Genomic DNA, 22,090 nt, shown 5'->3' on the forward strand with positions numbered 1-22,090 from the left:
TCCATCTTTGATGGAACTTTTGGTTCTTTGTAATAGCAACAGAACTGTGAGCTCAATTTAAGCTATTAGGAAGAATTGTCTTCCTCAAAAAAAAAAAAAGAATCCAATATTGGTAGTTGTGGTTAAATACATATAACTTCTTACCTAGTATTTCTCAAATACATTATACATAATGTGTTCAAGTCATACCTGGATATAACCTTGGTGGTCAATTAAGAGATTTTCAGGTTTTAGATCTCTGTAGATGAGGTCTAGTGAATGGAGGTACTCGAATGTTAGCACTATCTGAGCTGCATAGAACCGTGCATGGGGTTCACTACAAAGAAACAAAACATTGATTTTCGGTAAAATGGGTTAACATATAGTAATTAGTAGATTAGACAAAAAAAATAACATGAGGTAGAGGCATTTTGGGAGCAAAAAATATTTTTTTTCTTTTAAACATATGTAAAGAAACATGTTAGTTTCCAAATATTTATTATATCTATAAATCATCTTCAAATAATGCTTTGATATACTTAGTGGGCAGCATATGTTGAAGAAAACTTAACTCTCAGATTGTCATTGTAATTTAAATTATTATTGGCCATGTTAGAAGACATTGAGAATGACTGAAAAGCACCAGTTAGATTATCTGTCAGGGCAACTGCTATTGCTGATAGGCTTCATCTCATCTACCTTTCTCATAAATTTCAAGTACTTAAAGAATTTCTGCATTAATCTGCAGATTTATGCCATTTTACCCAGGCTGTTACTATTACAAAAGTGACATATGCTCATTATAGAAAAAGAGCCATAAAATATTAATGAAGAATAAAGATACCAATAATCCCATTCAGAAACCAGATTCAATCCTGGTGTCTGAATTTCCAAATCTTCTACTATGCATATTTATACAGATACCTGAACATAGGTATAATCTGTATATTTAGGTAAATACACACAGTTCTGGATACATAGATTAGATTAACTGATAGATTATGGTAATTTTGATGCCACATTCTGAGTATTACTCCAAAAGGATGTACTGTTTTCTAATTTGAGTTTCTATTTCATCTTGTAGTGTATACACTGAATTCTGCTAATCTTCCTGATATATTGCAATGACTTTCAGATTTGTGTCCTCAATGAACAACCTTAACTATGAATAGAATTTCCCTCAAGATGGTTGGCATGAATTTGATCTGGTAGCACCAAAAATAGGAATTCTAAAAAGAGATTGTATATGCTACTCCTTTTGCTTGTCACTCACTATATTTCCAAGGTCCTAGCCTGATACACACCAAGTGCTCAGCAAATATTTGTTAAATGAATGAATATGTGAAGAAAAACTTTTTTGTGGCAATATTTTATAATATCCTTCCAGTTCCAGCCCTATCATGACACTGTAACAAGCTATACCATATGTCCTATGACAAGAAATGAGACTACTGTAAAGGGAGATTAGAAGAATCATCCTGGTCATTGAAACATTTATCCCTAATTTTGGAAACGTTTGACCTGGGAAGTCCCCTCTCATTTTCTTCATACACCTGTTAATATAAGATGCATTTATCATCTTATCATCATAAACATAAGATGCATTCAGCATTTTATGTTTATCTCCACACTGGTGTTTGATTGGAGGTACACAAACATTACATAGATCTTTAATCAAATTGTTGAAAGGTCAGAGCAAAATATTCTATAAGGAACATTTAATGCTGTAGCAGCTTTAAGTCTAGACAGTTACTATTTAAGTAGAGAATCGTAATGACTCCATTGATTCTGATTAGAACCATGCTCAACAATAACTCAGTCTTCCTGTTGCCTCAAAGTTTCTAAGGTGGGAGTTAGCAACCTTTCAAGTATATAAATAGTATGTGTGAAAGGTTAGAAAAGACAATGTCTCTGTGTGAATTATGTCATCAACTTGCTTTCCTCTTAGTATCAAGTTAAGTATTAAAGAAATAAGAGTGTGGGGAGTTGCAAAGAAAAGAAATAATCACAGAAAATGGATAAAATATTTTTTGAAGACAGGTTAAGCTGTGGTAATTCAGTGTAAAACTCTAAATTATCATAGGGCAATATGAGAATTCTGGACCTGCCTGGACAAGGAGTGTAGAAGAGGACAACAGGAAGTTAAAAAAAAATTATTAAAGAGAAGTTACTCTGCATCAGCACAGTGCCTGACATATATTAGGTGTCCTATACATATTAGGTCAATAAATGAATTTTGGTTAGCCCTCAGGTAACTAAAATAACTCTCACTCTGGCCCATTACTGAATATGATCTCATGGTAATCCAAGTCTACCATCATGTTTTCATGAAATGAATTATCACCTTCAGTTTTGTTTGAATTCATACTGATGTTTTAATTATGTCAATATACAGTATACTGAACGAAGCTGGACCTGCTCTTGGTTTCAGCTTCATTCTAATAGTGATTTTTAATGAATAGTAGTAGCTTACAAACTATTACACACAGGTAAAGTTAACAGAATCTATAAACTCTTTTAATAACTGTGTGACCTTATTAGTAATAACCTAATGATAAGGTACAAACTCCTTTTAAATTACATATATATGTTTAAAACTCAACATGGCAACAACATTAAGGAGAATAAATTTGTGCAAAACAAACTTTCATAATTTTATCACTATGATACCAATGATTATTTTTTCTATATATTTCTTTCTTATCTTCATCCTTACACAAACCTCTTCCACAGAGATGTATTATTAATATTTATTCAGTAAATACTGGTTTAAATTCAATTAATTTTTGTAATATCTGGATATTCTTCAAATAATGGACCCTCATGATACCTACCAATGCTAGAATATTTATACTGCTATCATGGTGCTTTTATTTAATTTTTAAAACTCAGTATGATGTGGCCTCTTATTAATGTTTCCATGTAACTCTTCATATAGCTAAAATATTACTAAATTAAATGAAATAAATTTTTAACATTGACAATAACTTAAAAGTTTGGTTTAAAACAAACACACAGCATATAAAGAGTTGAGGAGTGTAAAGTGTTAGTTACCTGAACCTTCCAATTCTCCTTAGATGTGAAAACATTTCACCACCAGGGACATATTCCATAACCATGTATAAATTAGAATTATCCTATGAACAAATAAAAAGGATAAATAAATCAAAATTATGAAACATTATTTTGCATGAAAATATTTTAAGATAACACCATGTTCAATTAGAAAAAGACAAAAAATTTGATACATTACTAACATTGGGAAATAGAGAATAAATGGAAAAGGCCCTAACTTTTCTACACTGAGGCACTTATTTTTCCCCCCTGGTACTCTTGCCACAGATTAGTCTGGGATTTTTGCTGTTCCTGCTCTTGCAGGGAACACTTAACTCTTGAACAATTAAACACTGTGGCAATGACGTAATGCTATAGTGTAAGCAAAAGTTAAAAAACAATTTGAAAAAGTTAGTAAGAATATTTACATTTTATGTACCAAATTAGGTCAGAGAGATTAACGATTTTTAACATCATCCTAAATACACAGATCTTCATTTGATTTAAAGAATAAAGGAGAAAAAAGGAAAAAGGCTAAAATGTTCCATATTAATCAATTGGTAGAGAGATGCCAAGTATCATTCCAAAAAGCTGAAAAGCTGTCAACTTAAAGAATAAACCTTGTGCAACTTTATGAGGTGCTTGAGCAGAGGGCCAAAGATTGTTCTGCTTCAAATAAATGAAAAGGCTAGAGCACAAATTACTAAGTAAAAGATGACAGTGAGATTGCAGCAGCAAAGGTTCAAGAGAAGAAGGTATGTGGGTGTATTCGTTAGTATGAGTGAAAGATTTGCTTAATAAGATGTCACTATGAATTTTGATAAATTAAAATACTTGATTTTATAATACCATTTCATGAAAAATTACACATTAACAAAGTTAATTACACATTAACTTTAACAATTTCCTCAATAAGAATCAAAACCTTTTCAAATGTCATCTAAGTTTTTAAGCACAATAGGACTTAATTACATAAAATATAAATATATTACTTTTTTGTTTATTCATTTTCTCCAGGTTTATCATATAGATTAGAATCCTATTATAGCTTTGTAATTTAAAAAATATGAAGTTGAAAATATCTCATTTAGATAGAAGTAAAATTTACCTTAAAAGCATACTCCAGTCGAACAAGAAAAGGAAAATTCACTGCCTGTAATATTCTTTTCTCATTCAAAGTATGCTCTATTTGCTTCAGTTTAACAACCTGTAATTGACAAGAAAAAGATATATTTATGTACTTGAACAAAACTTAAGTTGTTATAATTTTAAAAGAAAAAAAAGTTTTCCACATAATAATGAACTTGGATAAACAAAATTGCTAGCTTAGATAAGGATAATAATAATAACTACCAACTAGGCTTATTAGATTCAAATGAAAAACCTAACGGGTTTAAAACTTGGTCTTCGGAAGGTTAACTATAATTTTCAGTAAAGAAGCAAGAGCTAAGAAAAAAGGGACTCATAATAAATTACTTAAAAAATTAATATGTGAAAATACTTAGGTCCCAATGACTTATAGTCCACTAAACGAGCTGGCACAAATTACTGTAATAAGTAGGTATTGATTTTAAATCTTGAGAAGATAAGCAAGAAAATTAAAGATTGAGGAAAAGTCAATAACTAAAAAACAGGAGGTAAAAATGAACAATCTGTTAATTTCCTAATACCCGAATAAATACAAGAACATTTGCACAGCCACAAAATATTGACAAAAATGACTATGACTTTATAGCAAATAAGGTCATATAGGATTAATCAAGCTTCCACTGGATTGTCTAATCAATCAGGTACATAGTAGGGAAAGAAACTTATCTTGACTTCATGAAGACTGTGATTCTATTCCACATGTGATTCTATTCTGAGTTTAAGAAAAACAGGGTTTTGTATATGTGTAAATCATTAGGAAGTGGCATTTTTTCTTGACAGAGGCTTATTGTCAGTGTGGGGTAGTCACAGAACTCAAGAAGTCGAACATGAATAAGAAAGGTTATCAAAGATACCATCCAGGGCTTCCCTGGTGGCGCAGTGTTTGAGAATCCGCCTGCTGATGCAGGGGATACAGGTTCGTGCCCCAGTCCGCGGCTAGGCCCGTGAGCCATGGCCGCTGAACCTGCGCGTCCGGAGCCTGTGCTCCGCGACGGGAGAGGCCACAACAGTGAGAGGCCCACGTACCGCAAAAAAAAAAGATACCATCCATTATTAGGATATAAAATTATAGTATAAAAATAATGCTGAGTAAAGAATAATTGACTAAGAGTCAGAAGACCTGTGTTCTCTAGACCTTCTATTCAACCAGTTTGTGACACTGGAGATGTTATTTCAACTCGTTGGACCTCAGCTGCTTTTTTTAACCTGAAAACATGAAGTGAATGAATCACTATTGTCCACATTCTAACTGGTTACAGAACCAATTAGTCCATACTTATCAAAATAAATTATATAACATTAGCTGGAGAATTATTGTTGCTTTGTGTTTACTTTTTATTAATAGACTGGTTTTTTTTAAAGCAGTTTCAGGTTCACAGCAGAACTGAACACAAAGTACAGAGATTTCCCATATACCCACTGCCTCCACACATGCATAGTCTCCTCCATTATCAACGTTCTTCACCAGAGTGCACATTTGTTACAATCAATGAACCTACACTGACCCATCATTATCACCCATTAATTTCATTAGGGTTCACTCTTGGTGTTGTACATTCTATGGGTTTGGACAAATGTGTAATGACATGCACCCACCATTATAATATACAGAGTAGTTTCACTGCCCTAAAAATCCTCTGTGCCCCACTTATTCATCCCTCCCTCCCCATCAAAACCAGGCAACCACTAATATTTTTACTGTCTCCATTGTTTTGCTTTTTCCAGAATGTTCCATCGGTGGAATCATATAGTATTTATTTAGCCTTTTCAGATGGGCTTCTTTCACTTAGTTTATGCGTTTAAGTTTCCTCCATGTCTTTTCATGGCTTGATAGCTCATTTTTCTTTTTTTTTAGCATTGAATAACATTCCATTGTTTAGATATACCACAGTGTTTACTTTTATGTATTACGATATACTGGGTTTTTAGTTAGGCATACACAATGTGTTACCTTGTGAAATAAGTAATGAAAACTGTAACAGAGAGGCTTTCTGCATTATAGCCTTAAGCCAAATGTGTGTGTATGTTGGGGGGCATAACAATTAAAATGAATCTAAGACATATGAGCTGGCAAAGCAAATAATGTTGGTTAATTTTTAAATTAATTTTTAAAATAAACTAATTAAATTTTAATTTACTTTTAAATATGCATATCTACTACATGTAAGGCACAACAAGTACAATAGAGATAAGGACAAGAGAGTATCTCCCTTCATGCTCCATAACATTTACTTGAAAGTATGATGCATAAATATGAGAATAGCAATTTATGAATAACTGCCAAATGAGAGTTATGATGTTATATTTGTTCAGAGGAGAAAATGTTTACATTAGGCCTAGTACATAATCTTTCTGAGTCCAAGATTCTTTATCTATAAAATGCTGATGATAATTATAATACCTACTTTGAAAGTGACTGTGTAGCACAACACATGTCAAGTGATTAACACAGTGCTTGACACAAAGTAAAAGCTCAATAAATGTCAATTGTTATTACAATCTATTTAAAACGGTGAGAGCTCAGCTGGGTCTTAAAGATGGATAGATATCAAAGGTTAGAAAAACATAGAGGAGTAGTACAGTCGGTTAATATCCAGAACCATTACCTGAAGGGGGAAAATATAGAAAGATAAGTCTTCTATACTTATCAGATAAACAGTACTAGAGATGTAATGTACAACATGATAAATATAATTAACACTGCTGTATATTACATATGAAAGCTGCTGAGAGTAAATCCTAAGAGTTCTTATCACAAGGAAAATAAATTTTTTTCTTTTTCTTTTATTTTGCATCTATGAGAAGATGGATATTCACTAAACTTATTATGGTGATCATTTCATGATGTTATTATATAAATCAAATCATTACTAATACAGTGCTGTATGTCAAATATATATCATTAAAACTGGAAAGAAAAAAAAAGGTAAGTCTGATTACTAATTCCATTTGGTAATAGCTTAGGACAGTGCTTCCCAAAATTTGGTAATGAAGTATGCCAGAATGGCAGAGAAAATTAACAAGTACCCTTGGGAATATAGTCCATGTTTTATTTTCAAAATTCAAGTAAAATTTATATTTACTTCTTAATATTTATGTTAATTTAAATACATATATTTAAAAGCACTTCTAAATAATTACGTATCAGCTGACTTTTTTTTAGCCAAATACTTGAGAAGATATTAATATAGAAGATAGGGCATGTATCATCACATATTACCCTGCACCACCCAGCATAGCACCAAATACTCCTGTGAGTCAAGTTTCAATCAGAGAAGTAGAGAATAGAGGACATGTAGGAAAACAGTGTCAAATAAGCCTATAGTGGAGTCTGGAAGAAAATTATAAAGTGTTTGAAAGTAGGCTGCAGAGTTCTGGCTTCATTTAATAAACATCAGGAAGCTTTCTGACTAAGTGAAATGATATGATATGGTAAGAAAACTTCACTGGCAACCAGGAGGGTGAATTTGTACAGGGGGAAAAGTGTGGGGTTGTGAAAATTAATTAAGATAATTAAGATGCTATTGTGGTCTCTCACAGTTAACATTAGTGAGAGACCAAACTATGTGGTGGTAGAAAGAATCTTAGGGATAACAAATACATTTCAAAGGAAAAATTGAACAAGGAGTGGAGGCATAGAAATCAGACAAAGCTTGTGCAAATTGCTAGTTCATCTTACTAGCTGACTTTGGAAAAATTACTTAAATAGGTTTGGGCTTAAAAGGGAAATTAATGTCACACGAAGTTGTTGGGAAGATTCACTGATACAATAATATAAAGTACCTAGCAATGCTAGACATATAGTAAGGAATAAAGAAATGAGATTTCCTTGATTTCTGCACTGATTTTTTTCCCCATGCTCCATACACTATAAGATAGAAGCCAAAAAAAGTTAATTGAAAGATTTATGGCAAAAAGGTTATTATGGAATGTTATTTTATTACTTATCTTTAGCAAATTACAGTAAATAAACTTGAAAAAAATTCAGAACATAAACACTTTGTCCTAATTATGAATAGATCCAGAACATTGCTGCAGTAGAAATGACTTAAAATGGCAGCTTCTGGAAAATGCTCTTTCACCAAGATTTAATCAATGAGTTAATCTTCTCAGTAACTTACACAAGTCACTATCTTACCAAAAAAGGAATTTGAAACTTCCCTAAATACTTTAAAGCATAAAAATGGTATCTTTTGTAATCCTTTTAATATTTTATGACTAGAGTACATTCTGTTAACATCTTAAGAAACAAAAAATATTAGGGACTATATAGATAATAACATTTTAATAATAGGTTTAATAAAAAACATATAAATTTGATATAGTATCATGTCATCTGCCAACAGTGACAGTTGTACTTTTTCCTTTCCAATTTGGATTCTTTATATTTCTTTTTCTTGTCCATTTGCTGTGGCTAGGACTTCCAATACTATGTTGCATGATAGTGGACAGAGTGGGTATCTTTATCTCATTCCTGATCTTAGAGGAAATGCTTTCAGTTTACCAGGGAGTATGAGTGTTAGCTGTAGGCTTGTTATTTTTGGCCTTTATTATGTTGAGGTATTGTTCCCTCTATACCTACTTTGTTGAAAGTTTTTGTCATAAATGGATGCTCATGTCAAAAGCTTTTTTGTCAAAAGCTTTTTCTACATCTATTGAGATGATCATATGATTTTTATTCTTCAATCTGTTAATGTGGTGTATCACACTGATTGATTTGCGGATTCTGAACCATCCTTGCATCCCAGGGATAAATCCCACTTGATCGTGGTGTATGATCTTTTTAATATATTGAATTTGGTTTTCTGATATTTTGTTGAGGATTTTTGCATCTGTGTTCATCAGTGATATTGGCCTATAGTTTTCTTTTTTTATGGTGTCTTTTTTCGGTTTTGATATCAGGGTGATGCTGGCCTCATTCAATGAGGTCACAAGCATTCCTTTCTCTGAAATTTTTTGGAATACTTTGAGAAGGACAGATGTAAACTCTTCTTTAAATGTTTGGTAGAATTCACCCATGAAGTCATTTGGTCCTGAACTTTTGTTGTTGGGAGGTATTTTTTTAAAATTACTGATTCAATTTCATTACTGGTAGTTGGTCTGTTCATATTTTCTATTTCTTCCTGATTCAGTCTTGAGAGAGTGTACTCTTCTAGGAATTTATCCATTTCTTCTAGTTTGTCCAATTAGTTGGCATGTAATTGTTCGTAGTAATCTCTTATGATCCTTTGTATTTCTGTGGTGTCAGTTGTAACTTCTTCATTTTTGATTTTATTTGGGCCCTTTCTCCTTTTTATTTGATGAGTCTGGTTAAAGGTTCTGATCTTTTAAAGAACCAGATCTTAGTTTCATTCATCTTTTCTATTGTTTTTTTCAGTCTCTCTTTCATTTATTTCTGCTCTGATCTTTATGGTTTCTTTTCTTCTACTAACTTTGGGTTTTGTTTATTCTTCTTTTTCTAGTTCTTTTAGGTGTAAGATTAGGTTGTTTATTTGAGATTTTTCTTGTTTCCTGAGAGAGGCTTGTATCACTATAAACTTCCCTCTTAGAGATGCTTCTACTGTGTCCCACAGATTTTGGATCATTGCATTTCATTTTCATTTGTCTCCAGGTATTTTCTGATTTCCACTTTAATTTCTTCAGTGACCCAATGGTTGCTCAGTAGCACTATGTTTAGCTTCCATGTGTTTGTGTTTTTTGTACTTTTTTTTTGTCGTTGATTTCTAGTCTCATATAACTGTAGGTGGAAAAGATGCTTGATATGATTTCAATATTCCTAAATTTATTAAGACTTGTTTTGTAGCCTAGCATTGATCTACCCTGGAGAATTTCCATGTGTGCTTGAAAAAGAATGTGTATTCTGATGCTTTGGGATGGAATTTTCTCTATATAGCTATTAAACCCATCTAGTATAATGTGTCATTTAAGAGCAGTGTTTCTTTATTGATTTTCTATCTCGATCTGTCCACTGATGTAAGTGGAATATTAAAGTCCCCTACTATTAATATGTTACTATCAATTTCTCCCTTTATGTTTGTTAATATTTGCTATATGTATTTAGCTGCTCCTATGGTGGGTGCATATATATTTATAATTATTATTACTTCTTCTGGTATTGACCCAATTATCATTATGTAATGTCCTTCAAGTCTCTTGTTATGGTCTTTGGTTTTTTTTTTTTTTTTTTTTTTTTTTTTTTTTTTTTTTGTGGTATGCGGGCCTCCCCCTGTTGGGGCCCCTCCCGTTGCGGGGCACAGGCTCCGGACGCGCAGGCTCAGCGGCCATGACTCACGGGCCCAGCCGCTCCGCGGCATGTGGGATCCTCCCAGACCGGGGCGCGAACCCGATTCCCCTGCATCGGCAGGCGGACGCGCAACCACTGCGCCACCAGGGAAGCCCATGGTCTTTGTTTTAAAGTCTATTTTGTCTGATATAAATATTGCTACCACAGCTTTCTTTTCATTTTCATTTGCATGGAATACCTTTTTCCATCCCCTCATTTTCAGTCTGTGTGTGTCTTTAGATGTGAAGTGAGTCTCTTGTAGGCAACATATATATAGGTCTTGTTTTTTTATTCATTCAGGCACTCTATCTTTTGACTACAGCATTTAGTCCATTTACATTTAAAGTAATTATTGGTAGATATGTACTTATTGTCATTTTGGTAACTGTTTTCAGGTGGTTTTTTTTGGTAGGTTTTTTTGTTTCTTTCTTCTTCTTTTGCTCTCTTCCCTTGTGATCTGATGTCTATCTTTAGTGTTATGTTTGGATTCCTTTCTCTTTTTTGTGTGTGTATCTATTATAGATTTTTGGTTTGTGGATACTATGAGGTTTATATATAACAACCTATACATATATGTGGTTATTTAAGTTGATAATCTCTTAAGTTTGAATGCATTCTAATGACTCTGCATTCTTACTCCCCCCCCTGCATTTTTTAGATGCCACAAAAAAGCCTATTATAACTAATAAATGAATTCAGTAAGGTTTCAGAACACAAAATTAATGTATAGAAATCTTTTGTATTTTAATACACTAACAACAAACTATCAGAGAGAGAAATTAAAACAATCCCACTTACAACTGCATCAGAAAGAATAAAACACTTAGAAATAAATCTAACCAAGGAGGTAAAAACCTGTACTCAGAAAACTAAAACACATTGATAAAATAAATTAAAAATGACACAAACAAATGGAAAGATACACTGAGCTCACGGATTGGAAGACTTAATATTCTTAAAATGGCCATACTACCCACAGCAATCTGCAGATTCAATGCAATCACTATCAAAATACCAATGGCATTTTTCACAGAACGAGAACAAATAATTCTAGAATTTATATGTAAACACGACCCTGAATAGCCAAAACAATCTTGAGAAAGAAGAACAAAGCTGCAGGTATCATGCCTGCTGATTTCAAAGTATGCTACAAAGCTATAGTAATCAAAACAGTATGAAACTAGTATAAAAACACACACACAGACCAATGAAACAGAATAGAAAGCCCAGAAATAAACCCATGCTTATATGGTCAATTAATCTACAACAAACAAGGCAAGAATATACAATGGAGAAAAGATAGTCTCTTTGATAAACAGTGCTGGAAAAATTGAACAACTATATGCAAAAGAATCAAACTGGGTTATTTTCTCACACCATATACAAACATAAACTCAAAATGGATTAAAGACTTAAATGTAAGATCTGAAACTATAAAATTCTTAGAAGAAAACATAGGCAGTATGCTCTTTGACACCTGTCTTAACAATGTTTTTTTGGATATGTCTCCTCAAGCAAGGGAAACAAAAACAAAAGTAAACAAATGGGACTACCTTAAACTAAAATACTTCTGCACAGTGAAGGAAACTATGAACAAAACAAAAAGGCATCCAACTGAATGGGAGAAAATAACTGCAAACAATGTATCTGATAAAGGGTTAATATCCAAGATATACAAAAAACTCATACGACTCAACATCAAAAAACAACCCTATTGAAAAATGGGCAGAGGACCTGAATAGACATTTTTCTAAAGATGACACACAGATGGTCAACAGGCACATGAAAATATGCTCAAAATCACTTACTATCAGGGAAATGCAAATCAAAACTACAATGAGATACAACCCTACACCTGTTAGAATGGCTATTATCAAAAAGACACAAATAAAAAATGTTGGCAAGGACGTGGAGAAAATGGAACCCTCATCCACTGTTGGTAGGAATATAAACTGGTACAGTCACTATGGAAAACAGTATGGAGGTTCCTCAAATAATTAAAAGTAGAACTACCATATAATCCAGCAATTCCACTTCTGGGTATTTTTCCAAAGAACATAAAAACACTAATTCAAAAAGATATATGCACCCCTATGTTCACTGCAGTGTTATTTACGATAGCCAAGATATGGAAGCAACCTAAGTGTCCATTAACAGATGGATTGATAAGAAGATGGAATATAAAATGGAATATACTCAGCCATAAAAAAAGAAGGAAATCTTGCCATTTGTGACAACATAGATGGACTTAGAGGGTATGAGGGTATTATGCTGAGTAAAATAAGTCAGACAGACAAAGAAAAACACCATATGATTTCTCTTATATGTAGAATCTAAAAAACAAGTGAACAAACATAACAAAACAGAAACAGAATCATAGATACAGAGAACTCAGAGGGGAGGAGGTGTGGGGTGATGAATGATATAGGTAAGGGAGATTAAGAGATATGAACTTGAAGAGTTTACAGGATAAATTAAGAGTTACAAAATAAATGAATCACAAGTATAAAATACAGCATAGGAAATATAGTCAATAATATGATAACTTTGTATAGTGACAGAAAGTAACTAGACTTGTCATGGTGATCATTTTGTCATGTATAGAAATATCAAATCATTATGTTGTACACCTGTAACTAACATAATATTGTAAGTCTATTATGCTTCAAACAAACAAGCAAGGAAGCAAACTGGAGACATTTTGTTGTTGTGCTAGCAATACAAGTATGCTGGTCACTTACCCTGTCTAAGATCCAATTACCTCATCTAGATAATTAGGGTAAGGACTAGTTGATCTCTAAGAGCTCCATGCTCAGATTGTACAAATCTGAAGTGTAGAGTTCAAGGATGAGTTGAAGCTTGGATTAGAGTACACGGGGAGAGGGTACAGAACAAGAAAACAGGAAGAGTGGAGAGTCCAGAGATAGAGATTAGCAATCTTTAAAGAGCAGACAGATGGAAAAAATAGAACAAAACAGGAAAAGGCACATGAGAAAGAAGAGCCCAGAGAGGAAATAGTATAATTAGGAGCATGGGGTTCCAGAAGTCCAGGGAAAAGACAGTTTCAAGGGAGCATCACTACAGTCATAGGCTCTAAAAAAGTTACATAAGATGAGCAAAAAGAGTCCACTGGACTTGGTGATTAAGTCACTGGATTGGTGACCCATGGTAGTGCCATTTCAGTAGAGTAGCAAGAAGCGGGAGATAAACAAGGAGGCAGCTAAACTGTTGTGGGTTGAAGAATTAAAAGGAAGTGAGTTAGCGGATAGTGATTAAACTATTTTTTCAAGAAGCATGGTTAGAAAAGATAAAGTAAAAGAGGGCAGTAGACAAAGATGCACAAATGTGTGTACGGGTGTATCTAATTTTAGAGAGACTTAATCCATTACTACTTTTCATGTTAGAGGTTAGTTTTGTTTTTTGTTTTAAAATAGAGGTTGGACTGAAACCTCAGACCAGTCTAATGCTGCGCTGTCCAATATGGTAGCCACTAGCCACATGTGGTTATTTAACACTCGAAATGTGGCTAATATGAATGGAGATATACTGTAAGTGTAAAATAAACATCAGATTTTGAAAACTTGGTATGAAAAAGAGAATATGAAACATCTCAGTAATTTTTATATTAATTACATGTGGCAGTGATAGTATTTTAGATACCTTGGGCTAAATAAAGACTTATTAATTAAGAATAATTTTAACTATTTCTTTTTACTTTTTAAAAAATGTAGCTACTAAGAAACTCAAAATTACATATGTGCCTCACATTATATTTCTATTGGATAGCACTAGTTTACCCACCATCTGTAACCCTGATTACTCATTCAGTACTGTTTCCTCCACATTTTCCTATCTGTATCCCAGCAAGCCAAAATGTCATTCTTGAGTACATAATATCTGTAAGATAACAAATCAAGATTCGCCATTTTTCTTTTACTTTTCCTCAATCATGATTACTAGGAAAACAGAAGCTTAATATTTAAAGCATGAATAATTCAGACATCTTGATTCATTAGATAACACTAACATATGATAAATACTTAAAATTCATTTTTTAATTAATTTCTTTTAGCTATAACTGACATGTAACGTTATTAGTTTGAGGTGTATAATATAATGATTTGATATTTGTTACAGTATGCACGTTTTCAAATTTTTCCCTGCTTTAACTTATATTTTAAATTAAACACCTCAATCATGTTAAACAACAGGGCTTCAACTGTCAATTAAAATAAGTCATAAAATAAATCACTAAATTTCTGTTACCTCAATCTAAGGATCAAGTAATTGGTCCCTGCATTTTTCCACAAGGCAGAATGTAATAGAGATGCCTGTTCTTTACATATAGAATTCAATATTTTGTTAGCAAACATATATATACCTATTATGTATAAATAATTATTGAAATAATAATGTACCCCCCTACACTCAAACTATTAATTGTGTGTGTCATATAGTCACAATATAGAGGAATGCAAATTAAATGCAACAATAAAATTATCTGAAGGTGTCAATGGTAAGTTATTCTATTGCATGTGTTTAATAATCTAGCAGATAAAATTTACTCTTTAGGTAACAATGAATACACTAGTATCATTTTTTAAAATTTCACATATAAGCAATATTATGTGATATTTGTCTTTGTCTGACTGCTTTACTTAGCATGATAATCCCTAGGTCCATCCATGTCGCTGCAAAAGGCATTATTTCATTTTTTTATGGCTGAGTAATATTCCATTGTGTATATATACACATCTTCTTTATCCACTTATCTGTTGATGGACACTTAGGTTGCTTCCATGTCTTGGCTACTGTAAATTGTGCTGTTATAATCATTAGGGTGCATGTACCTTTTCGAATTATGGTTTTCTCTGGATATATGCCCAAGAGGGGGATTGCAGGATCCTGTGGTAGCTCTATTTTTGGTCTTTTAAGGAACCTCCATACTGTTCTCCATATTGGCTGTACCAATTTACATTCTTACCAGCAGTGTAGGAGGGTTCCTTTTTCTCTACACCCTCTCCAGCATTTATTACTTGTAGACTTTTTGATGATGGTCATTCTGACCAGTGTGAGGGGATACCTCATTGTAGTTTTGATTTGCATTTCTCTATTAATTAGCAATATTGAGCATCTTTTCATGTGCCTGTTGGCCATTGGTATGTCTTCTTTAGAGGAATGTCTATTTACATCTTCCACCCATTTTTTGATTAGGCAGTTTGTTTTCTTGATATTGAGCTGTAATAAGCTGTTTGTATATTTTGGAAATTAATCCCTTGTCAGTCGTATTGTTTGCAAATATTTTCTACCACTCTGTAGTAGGTTGTCTTTTCATTTTGTTTATGGTTTCCTTTGCTGTACAAAAGCTTTTAAGTTTAATTAGATCCCATTTGTTTATTTTTGTTTTTATTTCCATTACTCTAGGAGATGGGGCCAAAAAATATTGCTGCAATTTATGTTAAAGAGTATTCTGCCTAGAGATTATCATACTAAGTGAAGTAGGCAAGACAGAGAAAGACAAATATATGATATCACTTAGATGTGGAATCTAAACAAACGATACAAATGAATTTATTTACAAAACAGAAATAGACTCACAGACATAGAAAGCAAACTTATGGTTACCAAAAGGAAAGGTGGGGGAGGAGGGATAAATGGGGAGTTTGGGATTAAAATATACACACCACTATATATACAATAGATAACCAACAAGAACCTGTATAGCACAAAGAACTATACTCAATATCTTGTAATAACCTATAATGGAAAAGAATCTAATACAGAATATATATGTATATAACTGAATCACTTTGCTGTATACCTGAAGCTAACACAACATTGTAAATCAACTATATTTCAATTTAAAATTTAAGATTTGTTTTTTAATTCCAAAAAAAAAAAAAAAACCCAAACCAATGAATACACTAACCTTCTGCTTATCTAAGATCTTCATTGCATAATACTGTTCAGTGGCTTTATGTTTCACCAACATGACTCTTCCAAATGAACCTGTTCCAAGGGTTTTTTTCCTTTCAAAATCTTCCAGCCCGGCATTATTCTACATATACATGAAAAAATAAACTTTAAAATTAGAAATTTTCATAAGAAGACTATGAAAACTATCATAGATTTAATGATATGCTATCAGAATAGGTAATTTATAACTATCCATTTAAAAACAATACAAAGAGACTACTGAAATTGCAGATTATTGGTTCTATTTTTCCCTTTGAATAAGAAAGGATCTAATATTTGAGAAGAGACTTACATCGCAAAACAAAGTATAATAGTAATGTGAGGAAGTAAGATCCTCAGTTGAAATATGAAAGGTCATATTCTAATATGAATTCATAGTATTGGACTTCTAATAAATTAGCTCCATATTTTAATAATTACAAACTGACCAGAAGTATGCAATCATGGAAGCCACACAGTCTTAGTGCACTTACAAATAATTATAATGAATAGATAAGCTGAGGATCAGAGTCCTTTCACTAGAGTTACCTCTGAAGAAACACTGTCTTACTTCATTTCTATCCTTATATGAACTAGATAATAACAGCATGAGAGATACTAATGGTTTTCTCTCTCTGATGTGATAATAACCCAGTATTACCTAAAAAAGTAACAATAAGGTAAAAAGAGTTCCTCACTCCCACAAAGATAACCAAAAGTCGGAGTCCCAGAAGAATAATCACCCTCTTTCTCCTTGAAAGATGCTTTGTTACAAGCAAACATCTTTGTTTGGCTTCAGCTATAGCACAGAAGCAAAGAATTGGAGGCATCAATCTATTGAATTTGTTGCTGCCACAACAAAATGAAAATTACTAGGAACAAATTATGTGCTAAGTGGCACCAAATAGTAATTGCTAACCCATTTGTTTAATAGGTTTTCATTATAAACATCTTCATGAAAATCTCGGAAAGAATATTTCCAAGGGCCATTCTGTATAGCATTAAGCTTGAGAAAAATGTGATGCAATATGGTTCTTTTATAAGTGAGGAATTTGGATTGCTACTGGAATTCACTGTAGTTGGACTTAATCTTTTGCAAATCAACCTTGCCTTTGGAGACACATCATAGCTTCTTACTGAATCATTAAGGAAAAAGCAAGTAACTCTTAAGTTTTTATTTATAAAACTTGTTTTCATTCTTATTTCTAATAATTTTAAATTGCCATGAGATTCTGTATGAATACAGAAAGAAAAAGTCCTTATAATTCTGTCTGAATTAATTATTTAATTTTATGGATTAATATTTAATTTTTGGTTTTATCAACAATGGATTGAAATATTTAATAAAGTTCCCAACTAAATAATGAAAATAAACATCATTAATAGACAACAAAACATCGCTTTTGCTAGTCACTGCTTTTCATATGAATATGCCATCTTCCTCATAAATTATATAGCTCATGCTCTAAATCTTGGTAATGATGGCATCTTCATAAAACATAACATTTTATTTAGAATTAAATATTTTTTAGTGAAAAAAATACTTCAAAAGGATTTTTATGCTAGGAAAAAAGTTTTCAAAATTTCACCTACTATTAAAGGTCATTAATTATTTATAAAATTCAAAAAGTTTTTGGCAAGTGTAGATGGCTCTTTTTATACATAATTTTTAGACCTTAGTTAAGTACTTAAATTATATAGAACTTAACCCATCAAAACATTTATGAAAGGATCCTAGTGTACTTGGTATGTTGTCAGTAGCCAAGTATTTGTGATTAAGAATTTGAAACTGCACAATATGATCCCTAATTGTCATAATTAATAAAAATAATAAATATGCTATTGAAGGCATAAATCAAAATTACTAGAATATTAGAAAATATCAAGAGTTTGTAGCAACTTGGAATTAGTATCAAAATGTATAATCAGGTATTACATCAGAAATTAGTTCCTTCTCCAATTTAGGTATACATAAAATTATTAATAAATCAAAACAATATTATGGCAAAATTCTCACATTCAGCTTATATTTATTAACGCTACTTGAAAATTAAACTTTCTGAAGTAGTAAATTATTTAGGTGAGAATCATGATTTTACTTAAAGCAAGATTTTTAAATCATAGAAAATTTTAAATGTTCCTTACCGGAGCAGGATTTTCCCATTTTTTTAAAAAGTCTTCTTTGGCTTTGGCTAGAAACTCTTTCACTGAAAATATATTTTTAAAAAAACAAAAAAACAAATTTTGACTTCTAAGAATATTTATACTACATACATAAATACATTACACATAAATATACTTGCTTAAAAAACACAGACTTAAGTCAACTATGGTTGCCATGAAACATGTATTCACAACCATGATATACTAGAGAGCTATTTAGTTTCTCTAAAGAAGAAGCAAACAGTTTCTCCAGTTTCTAAGAATATCTAATACTGTTCTCTATGGAGGTCACTTTGATAATTTCAAATTTAATAATAAAAATACTGTTCCTGAAAACATACCTGAAAGTAATGAAAAAAGTTAGAAATCAATATAGGACAAAATACTTATTGTAAATAAATAAGCCAGCAGATATTAACAGAGCCTTTAAACATAAGAAGTAAAAAATTTGGAGAATGTGAATTTGTTGATTTGTGGAGTTTCAAAAATAACTGACTTTGATAAAGAGCTGTTTTCAGGTATAAGGATTTATATTATTAGATTTGTATCCTCTCTACTAAAGGTAAAGAGAAAGGGAAAAACTACAGACTAACACAAAGAATAGCCACAAAGACTTAAAAATAAAACAGAACAAACCACAACCAAAAAACCCAAACAGCTTAAAACTCTCATTCTAAATTTGGAGCAAAGGAAATGCCTGAATGCCTAATTTATAATATAAACTAAAGTAAAGCAATTCAAAATCGGATGTTTATATTGTTTATATAGTGATCAATAATAGCCACATTATTTTATAGAGCTGTGGCTTGAAATTTTAGATTTGATATGTGATGAATCATTTAAAAGGATTCCTCTTTTTCATTGTCTTCCCACAAAGCTATTAACAATGACTTTTGTTTACAATATAAATTCAGGATTTTAGAAACAAATAGGAAAAAAATTCCAGAGAGATAAAATGGCATTAACAAAATGTATTATTTTTCCCATAGTTAGGTTTGAGAGAGCAAAACCTAACTACACAAGAAGTAATTATTTTAGTCTTTCTTTTTTTTGAGGGGGGGGAGTTCCCAATAGTCCTCATATCTGAATCTATAAATAATGATGAAAATAGGATTTAAATAGTGTTGAAATAGTAAAAGGCTAAACAAATGGCACAGTGGCATTTATTTCAGAAGTAATAATAAGAATGATGATGATGATAAAAAGACAAAAGTTCAATGAGGGGTTCACAAATACTTTAATAAGACCTTCTAATGATGCAGTAGTATTAAACTGAAGCATGTAAGATAGATTGTAATTTCCTCCTTTACCCCCACTGAAGTACCTTTGGCAAAATACTGTTAAACAAGAAAGCTGTTGGCATTTTAAGTGCTTTGAGATTTCAAAATGGTGTTAACAGGCACCAACAGCAGACAGTTTTTATGTAACACTAGTGTGCATTTCTGAAGATATTATTTTACTACTTTATATAAACTGTCACTTGTATTTTGCAAAATACTCTCAAAATACCTATTTTAGAAAATTTGAGAAAAATAATTTTTAAAATTAGAATCTTTCCATTGTATGAAAATCTCATTCACCAAAACAATGAATCAAATAATTGCAACTAATTATGCAAATATGATCTAATTCTTCCTGGGGGTGGATTTGGGGGTGGAAAATTATTACATTTTCTTTGAGTTTAGGAAGGTTCAAGTCATCCTACTTCTAAAAAGTTAATATACTCGTTACAACTGAAGAAGAGTGGTTTTATAAGTAAGATCTTTTTTTTTTTTTTTTTTTTGCATGAAACAGACATCTGCACATGCCATTGACTTGGAAACGACAGCTATAAAATAAATTTAAAACATAATTTATTGCTAAATGCAACTGTGGCTTTTAAGAAACAACTTGTGATTCCCAAAATATACCTCTGATTTCTTTTGAAAAATATTTTTAGTTATTTTCTATCTATAGAACTTGCACATCAAGTTGCAGTATAAACTCTCCAGATGCCTGCATGAGTATAGATAATTTGGAGACATGGAAGAAAATCAGGAAAAGGAAAAAATCCCTAACATCCTGTTTCAGCTTCTCCTGTCACTTCTTGCTAATTGGATCTTGAGTTAAGAAAAACGTAACTGGTCAAAGGAAGGACTGGCAGTATTTGCCAAAGATAGTAAGTTGAAGGAAAATTCCCTTTTTTCCTGCTTGGTGAATAAACTAAATGAAAAATTTTAAGTACTACTGAATTTCATGCACTAATAGGATATTCAGGAAAATCTTTGAAATACTCTCTGTACTCATCAGTATTCTGAGTTTACTGTCAAGTAACACTGTAGAAAGTACATAACAGTTCTCATAAAGGTCTTATATGAAAATTATCAGAAATGGTATGAATTAAAGATGTTAAATTTTGCAAAGTATTTCAACAAATAGATTCCCTTTTAGAGTAAGGATAAGCATTAATTATAATGTCATTAAATAATTCCATGAAGAAAACTCTGTTCCTGCAACACTTTTTGTCACATATACACATGAAATGTCTGGTTTATATGTGTACTATTTAGATGCAAAGATGAACACAGTTAACTCTTTGTAAAAATATTGGTTAACCAAAATATATACCTTATAAATATAAACACAGAAAATAAAATATTTTATAACATGCTAGATTACGAATAACTCTAAAACAATAGGCAATCTAGAACCACATGTATTTGCTTTGGATTTTATTATTTTTACACAGTGGTGAATTTAACTTTCTAAATGCTTTTCTCTAGTTATTTTTAAAGCTTATATCCACCGACATAAGGTGTTGGCAACTAATTAATAAAACGAGTGGTGGGAGAGAGCCAAATTCAAACACTGCAGCACATTTAATCTGGAGTTCCCTATAAAGCATATACTTGAAGTTCTCAATTGTTTTCTTTTTGTGTTCGTATATAAGCCATATCTACATTTACACTCAATTTAAACCCTTGTGATATCCTGCAACAGCCACAGGTTTTGGAGCTCAACACATATGAGTTATAATATTGGTTCTAATGCTTCTTAGTAATCATCAGTACCTATCTAAAAACACAGTGATTAGTAACACTCCTTAGGAAAAAACATCTCAACAAAAGATTTTTCTGAAAATATATTTTGTTCTGTACTGGTCAATAATGGAGCAAACTAGGTACTAAAAAAATGAGGACACACCAAAAATTACCTCAATTTCTTCCCAGAAGTATATACTTCAATTACATTTATTTTCCACATAAATTTATTTTCTCTTCAGTTTAAGAAATACCAAAGGAATCTATATGTTCACCCAGGGTTGGTTTGTAGAAATATTTACCCACATTCATGAGATGAAGAAAGAAGAAACAAAGTGATAATTTTTATGCATATCTACAAGTACATTAAAAAAAACCTTAAATCTTACCACCCTCAAAATATCTTTGAATGTATTTATACACACGACATTGTTAAAAATTAGTTCATTTTAAACATTAGGAAAATTTATTAAAAATTCAAGTATGG

General features: G+C 31.8%; 1 protein-coding gene across 2 annotated transcripts in view; it reads right to left on the reverse strand.

The window, feature by feature from the left end:
* Positions 1 to 22,090, reverse strand: part of PRKACB (protein kinase cAMP-activated catalytic subunit beta) — a 171,829-nt gene that overhangs the window by 43,094 nt on the left and 106,645 nt on the right. For both annotated transcript variants that reach the window (XM_007106167.3, XM_007106168.2), the window contains exons 2-6: positions 18,566 to 18,627; positions 16,395 to 16,523; positions 4,142 to 4,240; positions 3,034 to 3,116; positions 190 to 316 (exon numbers count right to left, since the gene is read on the reverse strand). In XM_007106167.3, coding sequence (XP_007106229.1) covers positions 190 to 316; positions 3,034 to 3,116; positions 4,142 to 4,240; positions 16,395 to 16,523; positions 18,566 to 18,627 — 500 coding nt within the window. The remainder of the gene's footprint in view (positions 1 to 189; positions 317 to 3,033; positions 3,117 to 4,141; positions 4,241 to 16,394; positions 16,524 to 18,565; positions 18,628 to 22,090) is intronic.

Source organism: Physeter macrocephalus, chromosome 4 (assembly GCF_002837175.3).
Source record: "Physeter macrocephalus isolate SW-GA chromosome 4, ASM283717v5, whole genome shotgun sequence".
In the NCBI taxonomy this organism is placed as follows: domain Eukaryota; kingdom Metazoa; phylum Chordata; class Mammalia; order Artiodactyla; family Physeteridae; genus Physeter; species Physeter macrocephalus.